The 23684-nt window shown below is 53.4% G+C and overlaps 1 protein-coding gene, 1 long non-coding RNA gene and 1 other non-coding gene across 5 annotated transcripts; all 3 read right to left on the reverse strand.

The window, feature by feature from the left end:
* Window positions 1-520: 520 nt before the first annotated feature.
* On the reverse strand, window positions 521-8123 carry TLCD2 (TLC domain containing 2). 2 transcript variants are annotated; one of them, XM_063598845.1, is made up of 3 exons: window positions 7517-7748; window positions 7211-7293; window positions 521-5935 (listed from the first exon to the last, which is right to left on the reverse strand). In XM_063598845.1, exons 1-3 carry the CDS (start codon window positions 7620-7622, stop codon window positions 5483-5485), a joined length of 642 nt encoding a protein of 213 aa, XP_063454915.1. In that variant the 5' UTR covers window positions 7623-7748; the 3' UTR covers window positions 521-5482. The 2 variants fall into 2 exon arrangements, 1 of the variants encoding a protein (XP_063454915.1); XR_010110600.1 differs by lacking the exon at window positions 7517-7748 and adding an exon at window positions 7781-8123 and having other exon boundaries at window positions 5803-7293.
* A 1103-nt stretch (window positions 8124-9226) lies between these two features.
* LOC117976402 (uncharacterized) lies at window positions 9227-15143 on the reverse strand. 2 transcript variants are annotated; one of them, XR_004667074.3, is made up of 4 exons: window positions 14836-15031; window positions 13929-14071; window positions 12095-12177; window positions 9227-11738 (listed from the first exon to the last, which is right to left on the reverse strand). It is a non-coding gene; the product is annotated as an uncharacterized LOC117976402 (long non-coding RNA). The 2 variants fall into 2 exon arrangements; XR_010110601.1 differs by lacking the exon at window positions 12095-12177 and having other exon boundaries at window positions 14836-15143.
* On the reverse strand, window positions 11627-11711 carry MIR22 (microRNA mir-22). Its single transcript, NR_106543.1, has one exon. It is a non-coding gene; the product is annotated as a microRNA mir-22 (primary transcript).
* Window positions 15144-23684: the final 8541 nt, after the last annotated feature.

A 23684-nucleotide genomic window follows, 5' to 3' on the forward strand; every position in this document is an offset into this window, starting at 1 on the left:
GGGCCCAAGCCTCAGCCTCCCAAAGTGCTGGAATTACAGGAATCAACCAACTCGCCTGACACTGGATTTGCTTTTTTAATTTTTTTGAAACAGAGTCTTGCTCTGTCGCCCAGGCTAGAGTGCAGTGGTGCAATCTCAGCTCACTGTAACCTCCACCTCCTGAGTTCAAACGATTCTCCTGCCTCAGCCTCCCGAGTAGCTGGTGTTACAGGCGCCCGCCACCACGCTCAGCTAATTTTTATATTTTTAGTAGAGATGAGGTTTCACCATGTTGGCCAGGCTGGTCTCGAACCCCTGACCTCAAGTGATCCACCAGCCTCAGCCTCCCAAAGTGCTGGGATTACAGGCATGAGCCACTGCACCCAGCCAGGATTTGCATTTTGATTATAGAGGGTATCAGGACACGTCAGGGTGGAAACTTTCCCAAGGCAAAGCCTCCACAATCTAGCATTGAATTGTAAATCAGGACACCATTGGAGCCAAAAAGTAACTCAAAGTAACCACGCTCATAAGAGATTGATGCACCTAATGCAATTATTTGCATAGCAATTTATTAATTTATAATCAGGATAGTGTTTCAAGGCCATAAAATATCAATGTATCCCATCCAGAAAAGCCCCTTCCCTGTCCTGGAGGACAAAGAAATCATTAGCAAGTAGCTTGGTAGACATGGAGTCCGTCTTGAGGACCATTTCCCTGGGCCATGGTAAAGTCTGACGAAGCACCACTTTGCTAAGCAGACTCCTACCAAATGGAGCATCTGGCAATCTCTGCTTTTTTTTTTTTAACCTCTGCATTTTGAACGTCCTTTTTTTAGGGTCTTAATTGACCATTCTTCTTTGATTCACATCATCTTTATGTTGCCCACACTCCAATTCTCTGCCTACTTACTCAGTTGTAATCACAATCCAGTCCTGCCTTCCTCAAGTTTCACTGGCTCACCATGGTAGCAATTCATGTGTGGTCCCAAATTCTTCCAAGCGTCCACTACATCCTGCCCCACCTGGGAGCTGACCTCACTCTTCCTGTATGGGCTTGACTAGTTAATCCACAGAAACAGCCATGTTTCCCTAATGGTCAAGTTCTTGGGCAGCCTTCATAGACACTATCTATCTATCTATCTATCTATTTATTTATTTATTTATTTTTTTAAGACGGAGTCTTGCTCTGTCACCCAGGCTGGAGTGCAGTGGCACGATCTTGGCTCACTGCAAGCTCCGCCTCCTGGGTTCATGCCATTCTCCTACCTCAGCCTCCTGAGTAGCTGGGACTACAGGCGCTTGCCACCACGCCCGGCTAATTTTTTGTATTTTTAGTAGAGACGGGATTTCACCTGCCTCAGCCTCCCAAAGTGCTGGGATTACAGGCGTGAGCCACCACGCCCGGCCTTATAGACACTATCAAGTATTACCAAAAGGGACACTCACTCAAACCATCATGAATGTATACCAGTGGCCAAAGAAAAGGTGTATGACTTAGAATCAATTCATATCAACCTCAACAGATATTTAAGGAATAGATTCCTCACGTGAGTTTGTCATATTTCTTTTTCTTTAAAAACTCAAGGCAGACAACATTTTTGTTCATCAAGGCATTCAGTTAAGATGGCAAATTGAGTTTTGCAGATATGACTTTTTTTTTTTAATTAAAAAAATTTTTTTGGCCGGGTGTGTTGGCTCACACATATAATCCCAGTAGTTTGGGAGCCCAAGGTGGGCGGATCACCTGAGGTCAGGAGTTTGAGACCAGCCTGGCCAATATGGTGAAATCCTGTCTCTACTAAAAACACAAAAATTAGCCGAGTGTGGTGGTGGGTACCTGTAATCCCAGCTACTAGGGAGGCTGAGGCAGGAGAATCACTTGAGTCCAGGAGGTGGAGGTTGCAGTGAGCCAAGATTGTGCCACTGCATTCCAGCCTGGGCAGCAAGAATGAAACTGTCTCAAAAAAAAAAAAAAGAAAAAGAAAAAAAAAAAGAAGAAAAGAAAGAAAAAAGAAATTTTTTTTTTTTGTAGAGAGGTCTCAATATGTTGCCCAGACTGGTCTTGAACTCCTGAGCTCAACCACTCCTCCTATCTCGACCTCCCAAAGTGCTGGGATTACAGGCGTGAGCCAGCAAACATGACTTCTAGAAGTACAGACTCTGACAAAATTCTGCATTGTTTCTCTAGCTCACTATCTATACCTTTGCCTCTTGGGTTTTTATCTAATTACATTTAAATGCTCTGCTCTTATTTTCTGCTTGTGTTTAGCTCCTTCCAACTGTGTTTTCCTCAGTCTCGATTTGTTATTTTCATCCTTTGCGCCTGTTTTTATGACTCTATGATGGAGACTTCTCACAATCCCTCTCATTTTTTTTTCACACCTGTATTTTTCCTCCTCTTTTCATTTCTGGGTTCCTGCGTCTTCTTTGTTCTTTGGATATTCAATTTTTTTTTTTGAGACGGAGTCTCGCTGTGTCACCCCTGCTGGAGTGCAGTGGCACGATCTCAGCTCATTATAACAACCTCGGCCTCCCAGGTTCAAACGATTCTCCTGCCTCAGCCTCCTCAGTAGCTGGGATTATGGGCGCCTGCCACCACACCCGGCCAATTTTTTGTATTTTTAGTAGAGATGGCGTTTCACCATGTTAGCCAGGATGGTCATCTCCTGACCTCGTGATCCGCCTGCCTCGGCCTCCCAAAGTGCTGGGATTACAGGCGTGACCCACCATGCCCAACCTGGATATTTAAATTGTTCTGTGCTCTCCTCCTTTTCTCTCTGTGATTCTCTGTCAGCTCCTTTGCCTATATTTGCATCGCAGTTGACACCCCTGATTCTGACTTGTCCTTATCTTCCTACCAGTCTCTGCCGACCGGTTACTGTCAGCCTCTGTCTTTAGGGTTTGCGCTGCAGCTGTTTGTCCTTTGTCTTTCTGCCTGCCTCCAAGTCCCCATATCTCCTGGTCTCTTCTGTCGGTGAATCTTCCCACTGACTGCCTCCTCCGCCTTCTGCTTCTCAGCTCCCTGGATTCGTCCCCGCTCTCCTCTGTTCCCACCTCTCCTCTTGCTCTTCTGATCTCTCTATCTGCCAGTATTTCCTCCATCACTCCTGAGCCTGGGTGTTTCTCCTTGTCACTCACTCTGTTTCACTGTCTAGACTCTCTGTGCCTTTCAGCCTTGGGGTCTCTTCTTGTCGACCTTTTTTTCTATTTTTCTGGTCCTTTTTGTTTATAACCCTTTTATCAGTTCTGTGACTTTGGTGTCTCTCAGGATCTATGACAGCCTTTCTCCATATTTCTGCTAGGGCCTGTCTCTTTTGCCCTCCATCCTTCTTTGCCTCTGTCACCTCTATGTGAATAATCCTTCTCTGTTTCTATCTATCACTCAATCTATGTATGTCTGTCTCTGTCATTCTTCGTATCTTTCTGTACCTCCGCTTCTTAGCAAGGTTTTTTTTTTTTTTTTTTGAAGACAATCTTCCTGTCTCTTGCTTTTGCTCACGTAGCTTTTCTGTGGATGGCTAAGGGTTGCCTCTCTCAGTCCATTGTTCAGTGGAACAGCAGCCTTAATCTGCTGGGCACTTCCCGTCACCTGGATGTTCTGGGAAGGAAGGGGTCTTGTTCAACAGAAAAAAACGCAGCAGAAGCAGCAGGGAGGAAGAAGACTTTATGAATGTATCTCAGAAAAGTCCCAGCTCTTCCTTTTTTTTTTTTCTTTAGAGACAAGAGTCTCATTCTGTTGCCCAGGCTGGAGTGCAGTGGCACGACCTCGGCTCACTGCAACCTCTGCCTCCTGGGTTCAAGTGATTCTCCTGCCTCAGCCTCCTGAGTAGCTGGGATTACAGGCATGCACCACCATGCCCGGCTAATTTTGTATTTTTAGTAGAGACAGGGTTTCACCATGTTGACCAGGCTGACCAGGCTGGTCTTGAACTCCTGACCTCAGGTGATCCTCCCGCCTCGGCCTCCCGAAGTGCTGGGATTACAGGCGTGAGCTGCTGCGCCCGGCCAGAGGGCCAGCTATTCCTTTATCCTCCTGCAGCCTTCTCTCACACAGTCTACCTCTGCCCTTGTTCTTCCATGAAAGCCTGGGCCTGGGAAAACTCTGTACTGGGCACCTTTCCTTCTGTAATTCTAGACTTCAGTGCCGTCCTAAGAAGACAAACCTAGCCCTGTGTTCATTCCTCTAAGAATCCGAATTATCTTTGAAAAGTCAAAAGGGGCTGGGTACGGTGGCTCACGTCTGTAATCCCAGCACTTTGGGAGGCTGAGGTGGGTGGATCACTTGAGTGCAAAAGTTTGAGACCAGCCTGGGCAACATGGCAAAACCTGGTCTCTACAAAAAAATACAAAAATTAGCCTGGTGCAGTGGCGTGCACCTGTAGTCCCAGTTACTTGGGAGGCTGAGGTGGGAGGCAGGAGAATTGCTTGAGCCTGGGAGGCAGAGATTGCAGTGAGCCAAGATCAAGCCACTGCACTCCATCCTGGGCAACAGAGCAAGAACTTGTCTCAAAAAAAAAAAAAAAAAGAAAGAAAAAAGAAAAGTCAAAAGATACTAAAAATAAAAATAAAAATAAAAGGCTAGACACAGCAGGACCAGGGTTAAGGAGAAAAACAGGAGTGTGCGCCTGTTCTCACGTCTGTAATCCCAGCACTCTGGGAGGCTGAGGCAGGTGGATTACTTGAGGTCAGGAGTTCGAGACCAGCCTGGGCAACATGGTGAAACCTCCTCTCCACCAAAAAATACAAAAATTAGCTGGGCTTGGTGGTGCATGCCTGAAGTCACAGCTACTCGGGAGGTTAAGGCAGGACAATCACTTGAACCCAGGAGGCTGAGGTTGCAGTGAGCCGAAATCGTGCCACTACACTCCAGCCTGGGTGACAGAGTGAGATTCCGTCTCATAAAAAAAAAGAAAAAGAAAAAGAAAAACAGGAGTGTGGCTTTGAGAACCAGAAACATCAGCAGCAATTGCTGTGGCCCAGGTTCTGTCTCTTGGCAACTATCACGTCCATCTCTGCTGCTACAGATAGCACCTCCTCTACCTTCCTCCCACTGCCAGAATTTGGTTATAGGTGAGATCTCTTTTCTCTCTGTCCCCACCCGCCCCATACCAGATCTCTCTGATCCTAGTGGGACTTCACCTTCCCCCATCTGTCCCTGGGTTAAAGCAAAGAGCTTCTGTCTCCACTGGCAGTTTCTTCCAGCTGCATGCCTCCTGCCACCCTTTACTGATAGCTCTAGCTGTACCTCTTGAGTTTATTTGCTGGAAAGGATGCTCATCTGATGACGGATTTCAGTGAACAGAAACCCAGGTTCCCACCCATCCAACATCAGCATTTCTTCTTAGATCCGAGGAAGGGGAAGGGATGTGAGTTAGCTGGAAGAGAAACTGAGATTCTGATGAGCAAGTCTGGCCCTCACCCTGATGGGGGACTGTGCATGGAAGACCCTCATCTCCTTGTCCTGGCCCCACCTCCCCCAGCGAGGGGCCCATGGCTTCTCTCTAGTCTTTCAGGCTGAGAGTCGAACTGTTCCTGGTGACAGGTCCATTGTCACGACGTGTCCTGGTCCCCCTGGTTTTCTCACGGCCAGGGCTGGGTGGATGGGGTCGAGACTGTAGGACATCATTGACCAGAATACGGATCCCCAATATGATGCTCATGATGCCCACAGTGACCAGCCCAATTCCACCCAGGGTGACCAGAGCAAGAGGAACCTGGTGGTGCTGCCGGAACAGCCACAGACTCATCCACCCCAGCGGGACCAGGCGGAAGAGGGCCAGGGTGGCCAAGGAGGCCCAGCTGGTCACGCTGAAGGCCAGGGATGGGGCCTGGTGAGAAAGCAACAGCAGCTTCTGCAGGTGCAAGCAGGCAGAGTTCAGTTCCAGGAGCAGAGACACCATGGAGAAGCCCACGTAGTGGCCAGACAGAACAGCGGTGCTGAGGCAGCTCACCACCTGGGAGCCAGGGTCACAGGTCAGAGGACCCCCATGACCTGCCAGCCATCATGTCCCAATAACCCAGGCCTGAAGAAAGAGGCTTCCACGCAGTCTGTGGGGCTCCCCAAACACCTGACCTTTATGCTTTTACCCTTATCCTGGGGCCCTGAGCAGCCTTGAAACAACCCTTCCATAGATGGAACCAGGCTTGGCCCAGGGAGGGGCTGTCTCACCCCCTAATACCCCCTTAACTTCCCATTCCTGGGCTTGCTTGCTTTTTTTTTTTTTTTGAGACAGACTCTCACTCTGTCACCAGGCTGGAGTGCAGTGGTGTGATCTTGGCTCACTGCAACCTCTGCCTCCTGGGTTCAAGCAATTCTCCTGCCTCAGCTTCCGGAGTAGCTGGGACTACCGGTGCGCGCCACCACACCCAGGTAATTTTTGTATTTTTAGTAGAGACGGGGTTTCACTGTGTTAGTCAGGATGGTCTCGATCTCCTGACCTCGTGATCCACCCGCCTCGGCCTCCCAGTGTGCTGGGATTATAGGCGTGAGCCACCGTGCCTGGCCTAGGGCTTTCATGCCCCATACCCACACCCTATACCAGGACACCCCCTTCTCAGAAAAGCTCCATATTCCACATTTCTGTGATCAGCTGGACACCTGTGGGGGCACCCAAACTCCTTAGGCTCACATGGTGGGTGCCCTGGCATGGTGGGTGCCCTTGCATGGTGGGTGCCCTGGCATGGTGGGTGCCCTGGCATGGTAGGTGCCCTGGCCTGGTGGGTATCTGGACTCCCCAGCTGTGGCCAGCAGCCGCCTCCTCCCCCTAACTCAGCCTAAGACTGGGAGCCAAGCACCAGCTGGGGGCAGAAACTGTGGGAAATTATAGGATAGAAAAATGAAGAGAGGGCCAGGGGCGGTGGCTCATGCTTGTAATCCCAGCACTTTGGAAGGCTGAAGTGAGCGGATCACCTGAGGTCAGAAGTTCGAGACCAGCCTGGCCAACATGGAGAAACCCCGTCTTTACTAAAAATACAAAAAATTACTTGGGCATGGTGGCGGGTGCCTGTAATCCCAGCTACGTGGGAGGCTGAGGCAGGAGAATTGCTTGAACCCAGGAGGCGAAGGTTGCAGTGAACAGAGGCCGAACCACTGGACTCCAGCCTGGGTGACAGAGTGAGACTCCGTCTCAAAAAAAAAAAAAAAAAAGAATGAGGAGAGACTGGGAACCTCGGGCTGGACAGGGCTCCCCTCCTCCCTTCCTGTCTGGCTTCTCCCCTCAGAGTCTCACCACCAAATGATGACAGAGAAGATCCCAGGTCTTGCCCAAGGTCTGGTTCCACAGCAGGTCAGCTCCGTCTGCCAGGAAGTAACCTGTGGGCATGGGGGTAGGGGTTAGGCTGCTCCAGAGCCCGGGCAGCTTAGAGAGGATTTCCAGCCCCCCCCGCCCCGCCCCTCTCCCAGTTCTTCGTTTTCCCTCGGTAAAGCCTTCAGGAACGTTTAACCCCCATGGGGGCGGGGAATGGACCTCGAAGGACAGCAGAAGCTGCCCCCCGCCCCATCCCCACCACCGGCCCAGCCTTCCCTGCAGACTCACCCACAGACACAGCCACCAGCACCAGAGCCCAGCGCGGGTGGCCATGGATGGGGTCGGCGGCCATCTGAGGGTACAGTGACAGGCTGGGGGCATGGGGTGGGGACATGGGGGGGGGGCATGGTCAGCCTCTCGAGGCCCCGGCCGCAGTCTCCCTGTGCGCACCCCCACCCCAGTCTCAGCTCTGGAGACGCCCGGCGGGTCTCCCGGCCTCAGCCTCCCACCCCTCGCCCTCGCCCCGTGCGCCTCGAGCCCCCGAGCCCGCACCCGAGCAGCGCCCCGGTCCCCGAGAGCAGGCTGTGCGCCAGGGAGACGCAGAGGTTCCACCACTGTCAGCGGTCCCGAGCCGCCGATTCCGGAGTGGGCAGCCGCCGCAGCCCCCAGTGCAGCCCCCGGAACGCGAGGAAGGAGGCGCCGGCCACCAGGAGCCCCGTGGGAGCCATGGCCTGGCGGTTGGGGGGGTGCGGGGGGTCCGGGTCGGTCCCCTCGGCGCCCGCGCTCTCGGCCGGGACTGGGAACCCGCTTCCCGGCAGGGCTGGGGCCCCGGCTCCCCTCCCCGCCGCGCCTTCGGGATCAGCAGGAACTTTTCCCCGTTCGTCCACGCCCAGTCCCTCGCCTGTGCGGTGATTGGAGCAGCCGCGGGGCCGCCGCCCCCGGAGCCTTGGCCACCGATTGCGTCTTGCTCCAGCCGGGGGAGCGGTTCGGGGGCTCCGGGCAGTAGACCATGCCCTGGAGCTCGGGGGGCCTCCGGGATGTTCGCCAATAGGGGTCCTCCCCAGCTCCAAGCGTCCTGAAGCGCTGGAGTTGCAGACCTGGGTCTCCAGTCTAACCTCACCTGACACTCCCGGGCCCCACCCACGAACCTTGACCTCCTCTTCCCGGCTCCCGCGACTTTCACCTGCTGAGCGTCATCACCACCCACCGCCACACCCTGCAAGGCAGAGGCTAGCGCAGCCCACTCGTACCTGCCCGAGCCTGGCCGCCGCCCCCACTTCCCTCCCCGCGTCCGTGGTGGGGACGGGGTGCCCCACTTTCTTGGAGTCACCCCTTCTGCCTCCTGAGGTTTCCACGCCTTTACCATATCCCGGCAAACCTGTAATTCCAGCAGTTCTGCTCCCCCTCCCCCACAACCCCCAGGAGCCCCCATGTTGGAGAAGCGACCCACTGGGCCCCGCCCCGACCCCCAGCATTGTTTTCGGCCCTACGGAGGAGCCTCATTGGGAAGAGGACGCAAAAGGGAATCGCTGGCCCCCAGTCTTGAAAAGCACTTCCTTCCCCAAGGGCTTGGTACCCGTTGGGTGGGTAGAATATCTTCAATCCGAGGGCAAGGAAAGGTAACACAGGGTCCCTTCAAGGCTGGGACAGAGTCAGAAGAGAAAAACAGACCTGTCCTGCTCTCAGTAGCAGGGGGGTTAGGATTCCGGAACCCTCCAGCCTTAAGAGGAAGAACCTCCCCCAGCCCCTCACCACCTGAAGAGCCCCAGGTTGCACTGCTTTCCTTCCACCTTACTCCACTCCACCTCTTCAGCTGGCAGACAGTCAGCAAGTCAGAGCTGTTTCCTGCAGGCTGAGAGGGAGGATTCCAGCTACTTCAAAGAATTAAGTTCATAAACCAAGAGGTGCCCCAACCAAACCTTCTCACCAAAAAAGCTGAGGTCTTCCCTTCATTCTTCTACTCCCACCTCTCCAAAGGTTTAAATAATAACACTGATCTCTTAAATTATATTTATTATATGAAATACAAAATGTAGAAAATTTAGAAATTACAGAAAAACCAAAGATGAAAATTACAGTGACTTTGTTCCACCATACAAAGATAACCACTCAACATTTTTTAGTATGCCTTCCGTCTTTTTTATCTGCTCTACGTATACAAGTATACACCCATATTTTAAAAAACAAAATTGAAATCACATAACATGCACTATTTTTACAACCTTTTAATATTCAAGGAGCACTTTTCTTTCAGTCAGATGTTCTTTTACATGACTTTTAATGTCTGCGCGGTACTCCACCATCTGGATGGAGATACAATAATTTACTTAAGCAATCCCCTATTGCAAACTTTCGTTACAGCAGAAAAGGAATAAATTCCCAACCAAACCATTGCTTCCCATTTTTCTCCATTGCAATGCTGGGATGAACATCTTATCACTAACTAAATCCTTAAGTATTTTCTTAGGATAAATTCCCAAAGATAGAATTCGTAGGTCAAATGACATGGAGGCTTTTAGGCCACATGACACATATCACCCAACTGTCATCCAGGAAGCCTGCACCGATGTATACTCCCACACGCAATGTATGGGAATGTTTTTTCAGTAGTCTCTTTGCTAATATCGGGTCTTATTTTTTTCTGTTATGGTTTGCTAAGGGAAAAATGCTTCCAGCTCTATTTGCCTTTCTTTAATTACTAATGAAGCATACTTTTTTTCATGGTTTTATCCATTCAGATTTCTTTTATGAATTTCCTGTGTGTGTCCTTTCGCAGATGGTTCTTGGTCCTTGAGGCTGCTTATATAAACATTACAGGCTGGGCGGAGGTGGAAGTAGGGCGGTGAAGCCACAGGGCACCGCACTATGGTGCCACATCTCGGAGGCAGAAAGCCTGGAGAGAAATGGTGATCAAAGTAGGAGAGGGCTGGAGGCTCGCCGTCAATGGAGGCTGGCTGCCCTCCCTCCTCTTGGGGTGCTCCTGGCCTTTAGGGGCTCCTCTGCTGGATGCCCAGGTAGGACCCTGTGCTCTCCAGGCCTGGTCCTTCACTGGTCTCCATATTCCCAGGCTGCCTCTCCTCACCTCTGCTCCATGATGGGTGAAGATGGCAGAGGCACATAGAGAGGGCTGGAGGGAGATGCTGTGGCCAGTGAAGCAAGGAGAAAGTACGGAGGCAGTGTCCAGGGACAGAGTGACCTTTGTTGCAGCCTATGAGTCTATCCCCTGCTTCTCTACCACTGTCCCACACGCATCCTGCCCCTCAGCTTGGCTGCAGAAGAGCAGGGTTCCACGGTCTACTCTTCTCCACATCCTTGAGTTTTTCACAAGCGGAGGACAAGATACAGCTCCCTGCACATCTCCTCCCACCAAATCGAACAGACACAGCTTCCTGTAGCCGCTAGGTGAGAATGGATCAGGGCTGGAGGTGGCAGGTTTACACTCACTGCCTGATATCCGGAAGGAGGTCACATCCCACAACCCACCTCCCCTACTTGCTGCAGGGGAGAATTTCCTGTCTGCACAGGCCTGAGCTGGGGATCACATACCACCTTGGAAAGCAAAGTGAGGAAAGAAACAGAGTAGCAGCAGTTAGAATCCCACCAAGGGGCTGCCGTCCTGCTTCGGATATCAGGGGAAGCCTTGGGCCACCCTTGCATGGGGGGAAGTCACAGAGAGGCGAGCTCTTACTAGCTCCTCGCATTGGTCTAACTCTAACCCCCTCCTCCAGCTTCCCATTCCCCCACCCAGCTTCTGGGTGATGGTATCAGGGATGGGGGAGGGACAACAGCTTCTGTGAAAAGGTGTTTTGTTTCCACCCACAGCAGGGGGAGAGCCCGGGTTCTGAGTCAACCCAGATGGGCTTCTGATTCCCTCATGCACACTCATCTGTGTGACTGCCCATCTCACAGGTGGAGAAACTGAGACAGGAGGTCTAAGGGTCTCAGATACAGGTAAGTGCCCAGGAATCTAGAGTCTGGGCCAGCCTAAGGAAATGCAGGGAAAAGTAAGAGCAGAAGGATGACTCCTCACGCCCGGGTTTAGTATCACTTTTCCCTGAAGAGTGAGCTTACTTTTGGACCTCATCTGGAAAGGCCAGTGGGGAAGAATGAAAGATACGGAAGGAGGGTCAAGAAGGAAGTCGGGGAGACAGAGTGTTCTCTCCACTTCTTCGCACTGTCACACAAAGACCAACTAACCTTGGGTTGTTTGAGCCTTCTACTCCTCAATCCAGCCAGTGTCTCTAATCTAAAACCGCTCCTTGCTGGGCCAATCTGGGCAAAGGCTCTCCAACTTGCCCAAAATGTTATCATCCACCCTGCTGTTCGGACCTTCCCAGCCCATTTCTGTCACCTTCCAGATGATGGGGAAAGCAGCTCCTCCTCCTCCTCGAAGCCAGGGGCAGAGGGCAACAGTTCTTCAACTGGCAGCTTTAGCTGGGTCAGGACATAAAGCTTGCCACTGAAGAACTACTGCGGCTCAGCCAGGTGAGGGCGTGAGAGGAACAGGCTCCTAAGGGAAAGGGAGGGAAAATGGGAAAGATCTGAGCAGGGCATGTTGCTGCAACGCTGACCCACTCGCTGGCCATCAGGGTCCTGCCCCAGTAGACCTCTGAGATTCTAATGCAGGGCTGCAGCTCTGATCTGGGCCTGCAGAAGCTGTTAACCTCGCTGAGCAGCAAGAGGCAGCTGTAAACAGACTTCCCTTGCTCTTCTTTCCAGAACTGGAGTCTAGAGAAACCCAGTCCTGCTCTCACCCTCCCCTGCCCTAGCGGCCCCTGGGGGCCCAGCCTCCTTAGCATTCAGACAGGGCGGGGCCCGGGACCCTGGACACACCCCACCAGCACGCAGATACTAGAAGTGTGGTACCTCAGGTCCAGAAATGTGAGTTCAGTGATCAGCCCAACTGACTTGTTCCCAGGGAGTTCAGCTGGAAGGAGAGTTCTGGGGGCCTGGATTGGGGAAGAGTGAGGAAGGGAGGAGGCCTAGCGTTTGAAAGAAGGTCAGCAGAGGCCCCCGGGGCTGTGAGGGGCGGACAGGGGACCACAGGCTGGAGAGGAGGGAGGTATGGGCAGGATGGCTGGGGCTGTGAGGGGCGGACAGGGGACCACAGGCTGGAGAGGAGGGAGGTATCGGCAGGGTGGCCGGGGCTGTGAGGGGCGGGCAGGGGACCACAGGCTGGAGGGGAGGGAGGTATGGGCAGGGTGGCTGGGCAGCTTCCCCAGGACTCTCAGATGCCAGGCATTCCGCTTGCGCATTCCGGGTACATCTGGTATGAATTCCAGGCTGTCTGCCGGCCCCTCCATGTCTGAACTTTGTTCCAAGTTCCAAGCCCCGCCCCCACAGTTCCAACGCATGAATCAGCAGGAAAAGCCGGGCCCTGCAGCATGGCCCAGGGAGGGGGCTGGGGGCGTGGCAGGCTCGGGGGATGTGAGCTGGGGAGGGCGGGTCCGTGCTGACACTCAGTCCAAGGGCATGGCCCACGCCAGGCTGAGGGGCCAAGGCGGTCTTGCCTTGGAATTTCTATACTCAGAGGGTAAGAAAGATTGGGGGATACGGGGTGCGGTTCAAATTCCGAAACCCTCTTGGGAGGCATGAACTTTGTGTATCTTCCTTCCCCTGGGTGACCAGTCCAACTCCGTCCGACCTTCCTCTGTCTGAGATAGCTCTGTTCAACCCAGAGGACTCAACAGCTGCTGAGAGTCTGTGCCAAGCAGGTGCCCTTGGCTGCAGGGCGGGGTGGGCCCAGGGCACTGACCCTCTGACCAGCTGCTCCATCAACCCTCTGGCACTCTGACAGCTCCTAGCCCAGTCTGACAGCCAGGATGACAGGCCAAAGGAGTTGGAGGCTGGAACCAGGGCCGGAGGGAGGTGGGGGTGACAGCCTCGCCGGAGGCCATGGGGAGGGGCCAAGAGTTGGCCGAGAGGTGGGGAGAGAGGCAGCCCAGTGATGACTAACCCAGGCGCCCCACCCAGCCAGCCGGCTTCCCAGGCAGTCAGGGCCAGGCCTGGGCTAGGGGCCTCACAACCGGACAGGCTGGGGGGAGGTGCAGAGGTGACCTTCTCTCGGCCCAAGACGGCCAGTTAGTCTGGGGAGCGGGGGTTAGAGTTTCCAGGCCCTCCTCTTGCCCTCTTCCCCCCGCCCAACCACGGTGAAACCCTAACCTTTGGGTTGCATAAGGCCCCGGCACCGCCGCCCCCTACTCCTCTCCCCTCCCCCCTTACATAACATCCCCTGGAGAGAACGAGAGGAGGGGCCGGCCCGCCCAGCGACCCCTTCCCTGCCAGGGCGCTGAACTGGCGCTGAACTGGCCCTGACCCAGTGAACGCCGGCAGAGGCAAAGCACCTCCTCGCCGCCCGCTCGGGGGGTCCAGACCCTCCCTAGGCTAGATGGCCGGCCCCTGTATCCTCAGACCGGGGGCCGCCGGGTGAGCCGCCCCCGGCCCTCCGGCCCCTCGGCTCTCCCCCCGCCCCCCGCCACTCCGCCAGCCCTTCCGCCACGACTCCCGTCCCAGACTCTTTCCTCATAGCTCCTGACACACTAACCCGGCCAGTCCAGGCCCCTCTCCCCGAGGCGCCCCTGCCCCCGCCGCCCCTTCTCCTCCCGGAAGGGCTGGGTGTGGCCGCCCGGACCCCACTTTCACCCTCCATCCCGTTACCGCGGCTCCCCGCTGCGTGACCGGGTCGCCAGCTCACACCCACCTGGTGCTGGGTGTGGGGGTTGCTGCACGAGGGGGAGCAAATCACTGCGTCCGCTCCCCACGGCCGGCGGCGCTGTCTCTTCTCGGCACCCAGCACACACCGGCTCCAGGCTCCGATCAGCTGGCGGCGTCGTGACGCACGAGCTGCGAATGCACCGCCCGGGGCCAATCACCGCCCACTGCTGGGCAACGTGGCCCCACCCACCCGGGGGCCGACGGGGCCTCGCTCTGGTCCCGCCTCTCCGGGCGCCCTGGCTCTGATTGGCAAGGAGGCCACCCTTTTGCCGGGCAGAATTGCACGAAGCCACGCCCACCGACTGAGGAGCCGGCCAATAGACGGACAGGTGTGGCCCAGCCCTCCGCGTCAGCGACCCTCTTAGAAAAGCGCTACGTCAAACGAGAGTCCTAAAGAGCAGGCGAAAGTCACGGCGTCTGCGTTTGCAATGCATGCTGGTCCGTGTAGTTCTCAGCCTGACACCGTCGTTCCCAGAACCCAGCGCGCTCTGTGAGTTGGCATTTTTAAACTGAGCTCGGAATCCAGCCCAGGGAAGTCCTTAAAGGGCGACAGCCCCTCCTTGTTGGAGCCGTGAGTGCTTCTTTTAGACATTCCCCAAACTGACTCGCCGGCCTCTGCGGGACGCTATAGCTCTTTGAGGAAAGGTGGAGCGGACCCAGGAGCAGGAGTGGGCAGAGCGTCAACCCCCAGGGCAGCAGAGACTGCCGTTGGAGAGCTCTCCAGGGTTTTTGGAGGAGGGAGGGTGCTCGCCTCGCCCAGCCAACTCCTCCTGGGGGCTCTTCCTAACCACAGGAGGCTTTTTTTCTTGGATGTCTCTTCCCAGTCCCAGAAGAGCCCCCAGAGCCTCCCAAGAGGTAGCTTTCTAACAAAAGATTCATAGCACAGTCCTCACCTTAGGGTAGAGGGAGGGCTTCTGGTCAGAAATTAGGGGATGGGCCATGCCAAAGTGCAAATGGTCAGCAATCGCATCCTCTGATTAACCCCCATTCAGTCCCGCCCTCCAAAGCTCTTCACTGACTCAGGCCTACTTAGGGAAGAGATTCGAAGGTGGAGACCAATGAGCAGGCTGCTCCTTCCCCAGGGGCCAATCAGAGTCTAGATGAGCGGGGGATGGGCAAAAAGTGAAATGAACCCAGTGACTTGGCAAAAGCTGCTGGTCGGCGTTTTTAAAGGGGCAAGCCGGAGACCTGCCCTACCTTATCAATCCCCGCAAGTCCCCCAAAGAGGAACATGTGGACTGAAATCCATGCCTTTTCCTTCAGCTCCAAATAGGGGCTGAGGGTAACTGAGCAGGAGAGATGAGGCTGGAGGGTGAGATCCTTCCTTCTGTTAAATACGCACTCCATCAGGTAATTGATAAGGTTCACTTGGAGCTCCAAAATTCTGAGCCTGCGTTCAGGACATTGCGCCTTTAAGGAAACTTCCTGCCTTGCGCCCCAGTAACAGCTGATTGTTGGAAAGTGTGACCTCTGGGGACGAATCAGCTGTTACCACATCCTCCTCCTTGCTTACCCTCCTCCATCCCCTTATCCACTCCCATGGGTGGTGAAGGAAAGAACATGGGGGATGTGATTGTATGATCTTTCTTTTCCCCATCACTCCAAGACTGTCTCCCCCAACCCCAACCCCGCTCTGCTCCTTAGTTCTTCAGAGGCTCTGGGCTTGGAAAGAGAGGTATTTCCTGTTAGCACAGTAAATTCAGACTCTCTGGTCTAGACCCTCCCTGGTCTAGGGGAAGGCCAGTACTGGGGAGGTCCAGAATGGTGGCTGGCGCCGGGGAGGGTACAGTGAACCCGAGGACCAAGCCTGGGGAGGAGGAATGGCTATGGGAAGCAAACTTGGGGTTCAGAACGCTGCTTCCCAGGCCAGCCGCCCCCTACTTCCTACTCAAGTTGCCCTATTCCTCCATGGACAGGTGTCTGCTGATGGGATCCTCCTGCTTTTGCCCATTTACTGCACCTCCTTTTTTTTTTCTTCTTCTTCTGTTTTTGAGACAGAGTCTCGCTCTGTTGCCCAGGCTGGAGTGCAGTGGCGCGATCTCGGCTCACTGCAACCTCCACCTCCCAGGTTCAAGCGATTCTCCTCCTTCAGCCTCCTGAGTAGCTGGGATTACAGGCGTGCGCTACCACTCCCAGCTAATTTTTGTATTTTTAGTAGAGATGGTGTTTTGCCATGTGGGCCAGGCTGGTCTCGAACTCCTCACCTCAGGTGATCCACCCGCCTCGGTCTCCCAAAGTGCTAGAATTATAGGCGTGTGAGCCACCGCGCCCGGCCGCATTCACTCCACTTCTAACTGTTCTCAGCTGCCACCTGGTCCCTGGGCCGCTCCATTTTTGGCTTTTGGCGGTGCCCTGCCCACATGGCCACCCCCCATAGCAAGGGTCCTAATTGCTCGAGGACTGCAGGTGGGACACGTTGGCCCCAGAAGCCAGCGTCTTTGGCTGGGAAGTGCTGGGAAGACCCAGGTAAATATTTTGCCTCGATCCTGAGTTGGGAGTCAGGGTCACTCCAGGACAAGCTTAGTGTGAAGTCCTAGGACTGACTTGGCAAGGCGTGGAGAAATTGAGCAGGGCCCTGGCCAAGCATGGAAGGAAGTGAAGCCTCACCAGTGGCCCCTATTCTCCATTATCCTGAGCATAGAAATCCCATCCCTTTCCCACTCACGGCCCTTGGGGTGACCCTTTTCCATTTTGTTCTGAACACTGACCCCACCCCCTAGGTCAAAAGCACAGGCTTCGAGTCCAGGGTTTCGCCACCTCAGCACCCACTGGCATTTTAAGTAGAATAATTTCTTGTGGGAGGGCTACCGGGTGCACAATAGGACATCCACGTGGTCCCTGGCCTCTGTCCTAGATGTCAGTGGCAACACCCACCCACCCCCAGCTCCCAGTTTTGACAACCAAAAGTATCTCCAGACGTTACCAAATGTCTCCTAGGGGCCAAAATCCCCTCCAACTGAGAACTACTGTGTTAGGCACACTTAGATTCAAATTCCAGTTCTTACTAGCTGTGAACTTGTTACCGATAATTTCCCCTCATCTACAACATACGGTGAATAAGGAATTCAAGCCTTGTTGTAGGGATTTCAACATTTAAAAATATTTTAAAAGTTAAAAATGTGGCCGGGCGCGGTGGCTCATGCCTGTAATCCCAGCACTTTGGGAGGCTGAGGCAGGCGGATCACGAGGTCAGGAGATGGAGACCATCCTGGCTAACACTGTGAAACCCCGTCTCTAATAAACATACAAACAATTAGCCGGGCATGGTGGCGGGCGCCTGTAGTGCCCAGCTACTTGGGAGGCTGAGGCAGGAGAGTGGCGTGAACCCAGGAGGCGGAGCTTTGCAGTGAGCCGAGATCGGGCCACTGCGCTCCAGCCTGGGTGACAGAGCAAGACTCCGTCTCAAAAAAAAAAAAAAAAGAAAAAAAAAGAAAAAATGTGGCCAGGCACAGTGGCTCATACCTGTAATCCCAGCACTTTGGGAGGCCGAAGCAGGTGGATCACTTTGAGCCCAGGAGTTCAAGACCAGCCTGGGCAACGTGGCAAGACCCTCTTTAAAAAAAAAAAAAATTAAAAAATGGCCCGGCGAGGTGGCTCACACCTGTAATTGTAGCACTTTGGGAGGCTGAGGCAGGCAGATTGCTTGAGCTCAGGAGTTCGAGACCAGCCTGGGCAACATGATGAAACTCTAGCTCTACCCAAAATACAAAACATTAGCCAGGTGTGGTGGTATCCGTGGTCCCAGCTACTCAGGAGGCCGAGGCAGAGGTTGCAGTGAGCCAAGATGGCGCCACTGCACTCCAGCCTAGGTGACAGAATGTGACTCCATCTCAGAAAAAAACGAAAAACAAATTTAATTAGAAAACACCTAGCATAGATTTAATTAGAAAACACCTAGCGTAGATTTAATTAGAAAACACCTAGCGTAGATTTAATTAGAAAACACCTAGCGTAGATTTAATTAGAAAACACCTAGCGTAGATAGTACCTGCCACACTGGTCCGCAGCTGGTGCACTACTTTTCTCCCTGCCGGATTAGCAAGAGCTGACCCCACTCAACATGGGCTGACTGCTGGGGCAGCTGCAGCCTCTGTCCCTGACTATCCAAGACATGACCTCCCGGAAACCCAATACTGAGGCTGGCCAAGGGGAGCGGCTAATTTGGTCTGAGATTCCCCAGAGCCCAAAGGTGCTTGCATTGGGATTCAGGGAACACGCTTACTGGGGGCAGTGAGAGGGAAATTCCGGAAGAGAGCTGTTACAGACGTTACTTCTCAAGACATAGCCTGAAGATTGCTGCATCAGAATTACCTCGGGTACTTGTTAAACATTTAGATGCCTGTATCTCACTCCAGACTCCTGAATTAGAATTATGCCCTAAAGGGCCGGGCATGGTGGCTCACGCCTGTAATTCCAGCACTTTGGGAGGCGGAGGCGGGCGGATCATCTGAGGTCAGGAATTTGAGACCAGCCTGGTCAACATGGTGAAACCCCATCTCTACTAAAAATACAAAAGTTAGCCAGGCGCCTGTAATCCCAGGTACTCGCGAGGCTGAGGCAGGAGAATTGCTTGAACCTGGGAGGTGAAGGTTGCAGTGAGCCGAGATCGTGCCACAGCACTCCAGCCTGGGCGACAGAGTCAGACTCCGTATCAAGAAAAAAAAAAAAAAAAGAATTATGCCCTAAAATTTGAAAACTACTGCCCTAGGGCTCAGATTGGGCCAGGGTTTGAGGCCCCAGGAATCCCAGTGCGCCAGTTCCCAATATTGCTAAGACATCTCTATTCTCGGGAGGAAAGGAGAATTTCAAGAGGTAAAATTAGGTACACTCAAGGTCACTGCTGCAGTGTAACCCCAGTACCGCTAGAGGGCAGGGCACACACAGACTTGCAGACAGAAAAAGTAGTACCTGCTCAATCTAGGTAAACTGAGACCAGCGCAAAGAACAGGTGGACCCAGCCAGCTCTATTGGTACTAAGAAGCAAGCACTACCTTCTAACCATCAAAACATATCCTCTGATTTCAGGTATTTATATCAAAGTTGGGGCTGGGCACTGTGGCTCACGACTGTAATCCCAGCTCTACTAAAAATATAAAACTTAGCTAGGCGTGGTAGCAGGCACCTATAATCCCAGCTACTCGGGAGGCTGAGGCAGGAGAATCACTTGAACCCGGGAGGCGGAGGTTGCAGTGAGTCGAGATCGTGCCACTGCACTCTGCTCTGTTGGCCAGGCTGGAGTGCAATGGTGCAATCTCAGCTCAAAGAAAAAGAAAACTAGGCCTGCCTGATAGCCGCAACCTCTGCCTCCCAGGTTCAAGCAGCTCTCCTGACTCAGACTCCCGAGTAGCTGGGATTACAGGCATCCGCTATCATGCCCGGCTAATTTTTGTATTTTTGTAGAGATGGGGTTTCACCATGTTGTCCAGGCTGGTCTTGAACTCCTAACCTCAGGTGATCTGCCCACCTCAGACTCCCAAAGTGCTGGGATTACAGACATGAGCCATCACGCCCAGCCGAGAACACTGGTTTTAGAATCAAGCAGGCTTGGATGTGAGTCCTGGCTCTATTGCTTCTTAGCTTCTTACGTGACCTTGAGCAAGTTACCTAAGGTAGTCAGTTAGCTTCCTTATCCTAAAATGGGCATAAAAATATCTTCTTAAGGCCAGGCGCGGTGGCTCACTCCTGTAATCCCAACACTTTGGGAGGCTGAGGCGGGTGGATCACGAGGTCAGGAGATCAAGACCATCCTGGCTAACATGGTGAAACCCTGTCTCTATTAAAAATACAAAAAAAATTAGCTGGGCGTGGTGGCGAGCGCCTGTAGTCCCAGCTACTGGGGAGGCTGAGGCAGGAGAATGGCGTGAACCCAGGAGGTGGAGCTTACAGTGAGCCGAGATCACGCCACTGCACTCCAGCCTGGGCGACAGAGCGAGACTCCGTCTCAAAAAAAAAAAAAAAAAAAAAAAAAAAAAAAATCTTCTTAAGCTGGGCACGATGGCTCACACCTGTAATCCCATCACTTTGGGAGGCCGAGGCGGGCGGATCACCTGAGGTCGGGAGTTCGAGACCAGCCTGACCAACATGGAGAAACCCCATCTCTACTAAAAAAAATACAAAAAAATTAGCCGGGCATGGTGGAGCATACCTGTAATCTCAGCTACTCAGGAGGCTGAGGCAGGAGAATCGCTTGAACCCGGGAGGCGGAGGTTGTGGTGAGTCAAGATGGTGCCATTGCACTCCAGCCTGGGCAACAAGAGTGAAACTTTGTCTCGAAAAAAAAAAAAATAGCTGGGCATGGTGACACTGCCTGTAGTCTCAACTACTTGGGAGGCTGAGGTGGGAGGATCACCTGAGCCTGGGGAGGTCAAGGCTGCAGTCAGCTGTGACAAATCACTGCACTGCAGCCTGGGTGACAGAGTGAGACCCTGTGTCAAAAAAAATAAATAAAAAATCGCTTGGGCACCATGGCTCACACCTGTAATCCCAGCATTTTGAGAGGCCGAGATGGGCCGATTGCTTGAGCCCAGGAGTTCAAGACCAGCCTGGGAAACATGGCAAAACCCGGTTACTACAAAAATACAAAAAATTAGCTGGATGTGGTGGCACATTCCTGTAGTCCCAGCTACTCAGGAGGCTGAGGTGGGAAGTTCACCTGAGCCTGGAAGGTCGAGGCTGCAGGGAGCCAAGATCACACTACTGCATTCTAGCCTGGGCAACAGAGTGAGAATCTGTCTTAAAAAAAAAAAAAAAAAAAATCAGACCGGGCACGGTGGCTCACACCTGTAATCCCAGCACTTTGGAAGGCCAAGGCGGGCAGATCACCTGAGGTCGGGAGTTCGAGACCAGCCTGACCAACATGGAGAAACCCCGTCTCTACTAAAATACAAAAATTTTCCGGGCGTGGTGGCACATGCCTGTAATCCCAGCTACTAGGGAGGCTGAGGCAGGAGAATCGCTTGAACCCAGGAGGCGGAGATTGCGGTGAACTGAGATCGCACCATTGCACTCCAGCCTGGGCAACAAGAGCGAAACTCTGTCTTTAAAAAAAAAATCTTCTTAAAAGGGGTGGTGAGGATTACACAAAACAGGGTATGCAAAATGCTTAACAGATGACTAGCTCCTGGTAATGCTCCATACAAGTCAGTTGTAAGTTACTACTGCCCAGGGTCATATGACCAAGCACATGAGAGGCTCCAGCTACCCTTCAAGGAAGAGGAGACAGATGAAATCAGATCATGGCTGAGACATTCCCGTTTTGTCTCTCTCTTTTTTTTTTTTTTGAGATGGAGTCTCACTCTGTTGCCCAGGCTGGAGTGCAGTGGCGCTATCTTGGCTCACTGCAACCTCTGCCTCCTGGGTTCAAGCGATTCTCCTGCCTCAGCCTCCCAAGTAGCTGGAATTAGAGGCGTCCGCCACCACACCTGGCTAATTTTTGTATTTTAGTAGAGATGGGGTTTCTCCATGTTGGTCAGGCTGGTCTTGAACTCCTGACCTCAGGTGATCTGCCCATCTCGGCCTCCCAAAGTGCTGGGTTACAGGCATGAGCCACCGCACCCGGCCCTCCTATTTTCTCTCCTATCAGGCCTAGTTTTCTTTTCTTTTCTTTCTTTCTTTTTTTTTTTTTTTGAGACGGAGTCTCGCTCTGCCACCCAGGCTGGAGTGCAGTGGTGTGATCTCAGCTCACTGCAACCTCCGCCTCCCAGGTTCAAGCGATTCTCCTGCCTCAGCCTCCTGAGTAGCTGGGATTACAGGCACCTGCTGCCACACCCGGCTAATTTTTTTGTGTTTTTAGTAGAGACGGAGTTTCCCCAAGTTGGCCGGGCTGGTCTTGAACTCCTGACCTCATGATCCGCCCACCTCAGCCTCCCAAAGTGCTGGGATTACAGGTGTGAACCACCGTGACCGGCCAAGGCCTAGTTTTCCTAAGTGTCTTTATGGGACCCTCACACCTGTACACCAAACTCCTTCAAGAGGCAAACTGTCTCCTAAGAGGGAGACAAAAGAAACAGGGCCGGTGGTTTCACTGTAGACAATGCTCTATCTGTCCTGCAGATGAGTCAGAACTAAGACCCCTTGAGGAATCATGTTGCTTTGGTGCCGGCTGTCTGGTTTCTATTCCATATCCTGTGCCGCACCCTTCCCCCAGCCACAGTGACATCTGGAGGCTCTGACCACAGCTGGCAGGCTCTGTGGTACCGCAGAGGCCAGTCTTCAACGGGAAGTCTTGGGGGAACATTTCTTCCCCCAAAACACCAGGCCTCTGGGCCTGGGCCACTTCTCTCCCTCAGACAGCCCAGGGTTTCGTTTTATTTTTATTTTATTTATTTATTTATTTTTATTTATTTATTTGGTTTTATTTTTATTTATTCTTTTTGACGGAGTCTCGCTCTGTTGCCCAGGTTGGAGTACAGTGGCGCCGTCTCGGCTCACTGCAAGCTCTGCCTCCTGGGTTCATGCCATTCTCCTGCCTCAGCTTCCCAAGTAGCTGGGACTACAGGCGCCCCCCACCACGGCCAGGTAACTTTTTGTGTTTTTAGTAGAGACGGGGTTTCACCGTGTTAGCCAGGATGGTCCTCTCGATCTCCTGACCTCGTGATCCACCTGCCTCAGCCTCCCAAAGTGCTGGGATTACAGGCGTGAGCCACTGCACCCGGCCTATTTATTTATTTATTTTTTGAGACGGAGTTTTGTTCTTGTTGCCCTGGCTGGAGTGCAATGGCGTGATCTCAGCTCACTGCAACCTTTGCCTCTTGAGTTCAAGCGATTCTCCTGCCTGAGCCTCTCGAGTACCTGGGATTACAGACGCCCACCACCACACGCAGCTAATTTTTGTATTTTTAGTAGAGAGGGGTTTCTCCATGTTGGCCAGGCTGGTCTCGAACTCCTGACCTCAGGGGATACGCCCACCTCAGCCTCCCAAAGTGCTGGGATTACAGGCATGAGCCACTGGACCCGGCCAGTTTTGTCTTTTAAAAAGCCGTGAGAGGGCTGTCAGGAGGGAGTGCTCCTGGGCAGAAAGAAGGCTGGCGCCAGTTTCTAAGTCTCCACTCCGCCAGGTGGACAAGCCTCTCTGGCGGTTGTTGGTTATCACTTGTAAAATATAAACAGTAATAACTGTCCTCCCTACCTCACAGAGTGTGTTGTGAGGGCCAAACGGAATGTGACTGTTGAAGTACTTAGGAAAATTAAAAAGCTCCTTCCTGTGGAAGGTGGCATGGAGGCGCCGGGGGGATTCCATGTCAAAAGTCCCAGTTCTGGCCGGGCGCGGTGGCTCACGCCTGTCATCCCAGCACCTTGGGAGGCCGAGACGGGTGGATCACGAGGCCAGGAGTTCGAGATCAGCCTGGCCAACAAGGCGAAACCCCATCTCTACTAAAAAATACAAAAATTAGCCGGGCGTGGTGGCGCTCTCCTGACGTCCCAGCTACTCAGGAGGCCGAGGCAGGAGAATCGCTTGAACCCGGGAGGCAGAGGTTGCGGTGAGCCGAGATCGCGCCACTGCACTCCAGCCTGGGCGACAGAGCAAGACTCCGTCTCAAAAATAGACACAACAGAAGTCCCAGTTCTACCCCTGGTTGTGCGGCCCGCACTTAACTAAGAGGCTGGCATCTCTGGGAACAGCCTCCCGGACCCGCGCGCTGGTGCGTGCTGGAGGGAGTAGGGAGGGGTGGGGCGGTCGGCATCGCCCTCCGCCGGGCCCGGCTGGAGCTGGCTGGAGACCCTTCCAGCCCCGGGAGGAAGC

The sequence above is a fragment of the Pan paniscus genome, chromosome 19, assembly GCF_029289425.2.
Source record: "Pan paniscus chromosome 19, NHGRI_mPanPan1-v2.0_pri, whole genome shotgun sequence".
NCBI lineage: Eukaryota > Metazoa > Chordata > Mammalia > Primates > Hominidae > Pan > Pan paniscus.

Excerpts from the sequence above, each read along its gene's own strand:
- TLCD2 (XM_063598845.1), bottom strand. The coding sequence starts at position 7,622 with ATGTCCCCACCCCATGCCCCCAGCCTGTCACTGTACCCTCAGATGGCC. Across the intron at positions 7,294-7,516 it reads GCTGGTGGCTGTGTCTGTGG|GTTACTTCCTGGCAGACGGA; the intron begins GTGAGTCTGCAG and ends CCATGCCCACAG. Across the intron at positions 5,936-7,210 it reads TTCTCTGTCATCATTTGGTG|GTGGTGAGCTGCCTCAGCAC; the intron begins GTGAGACTCTGA and ends CCTGGCTCCCAG.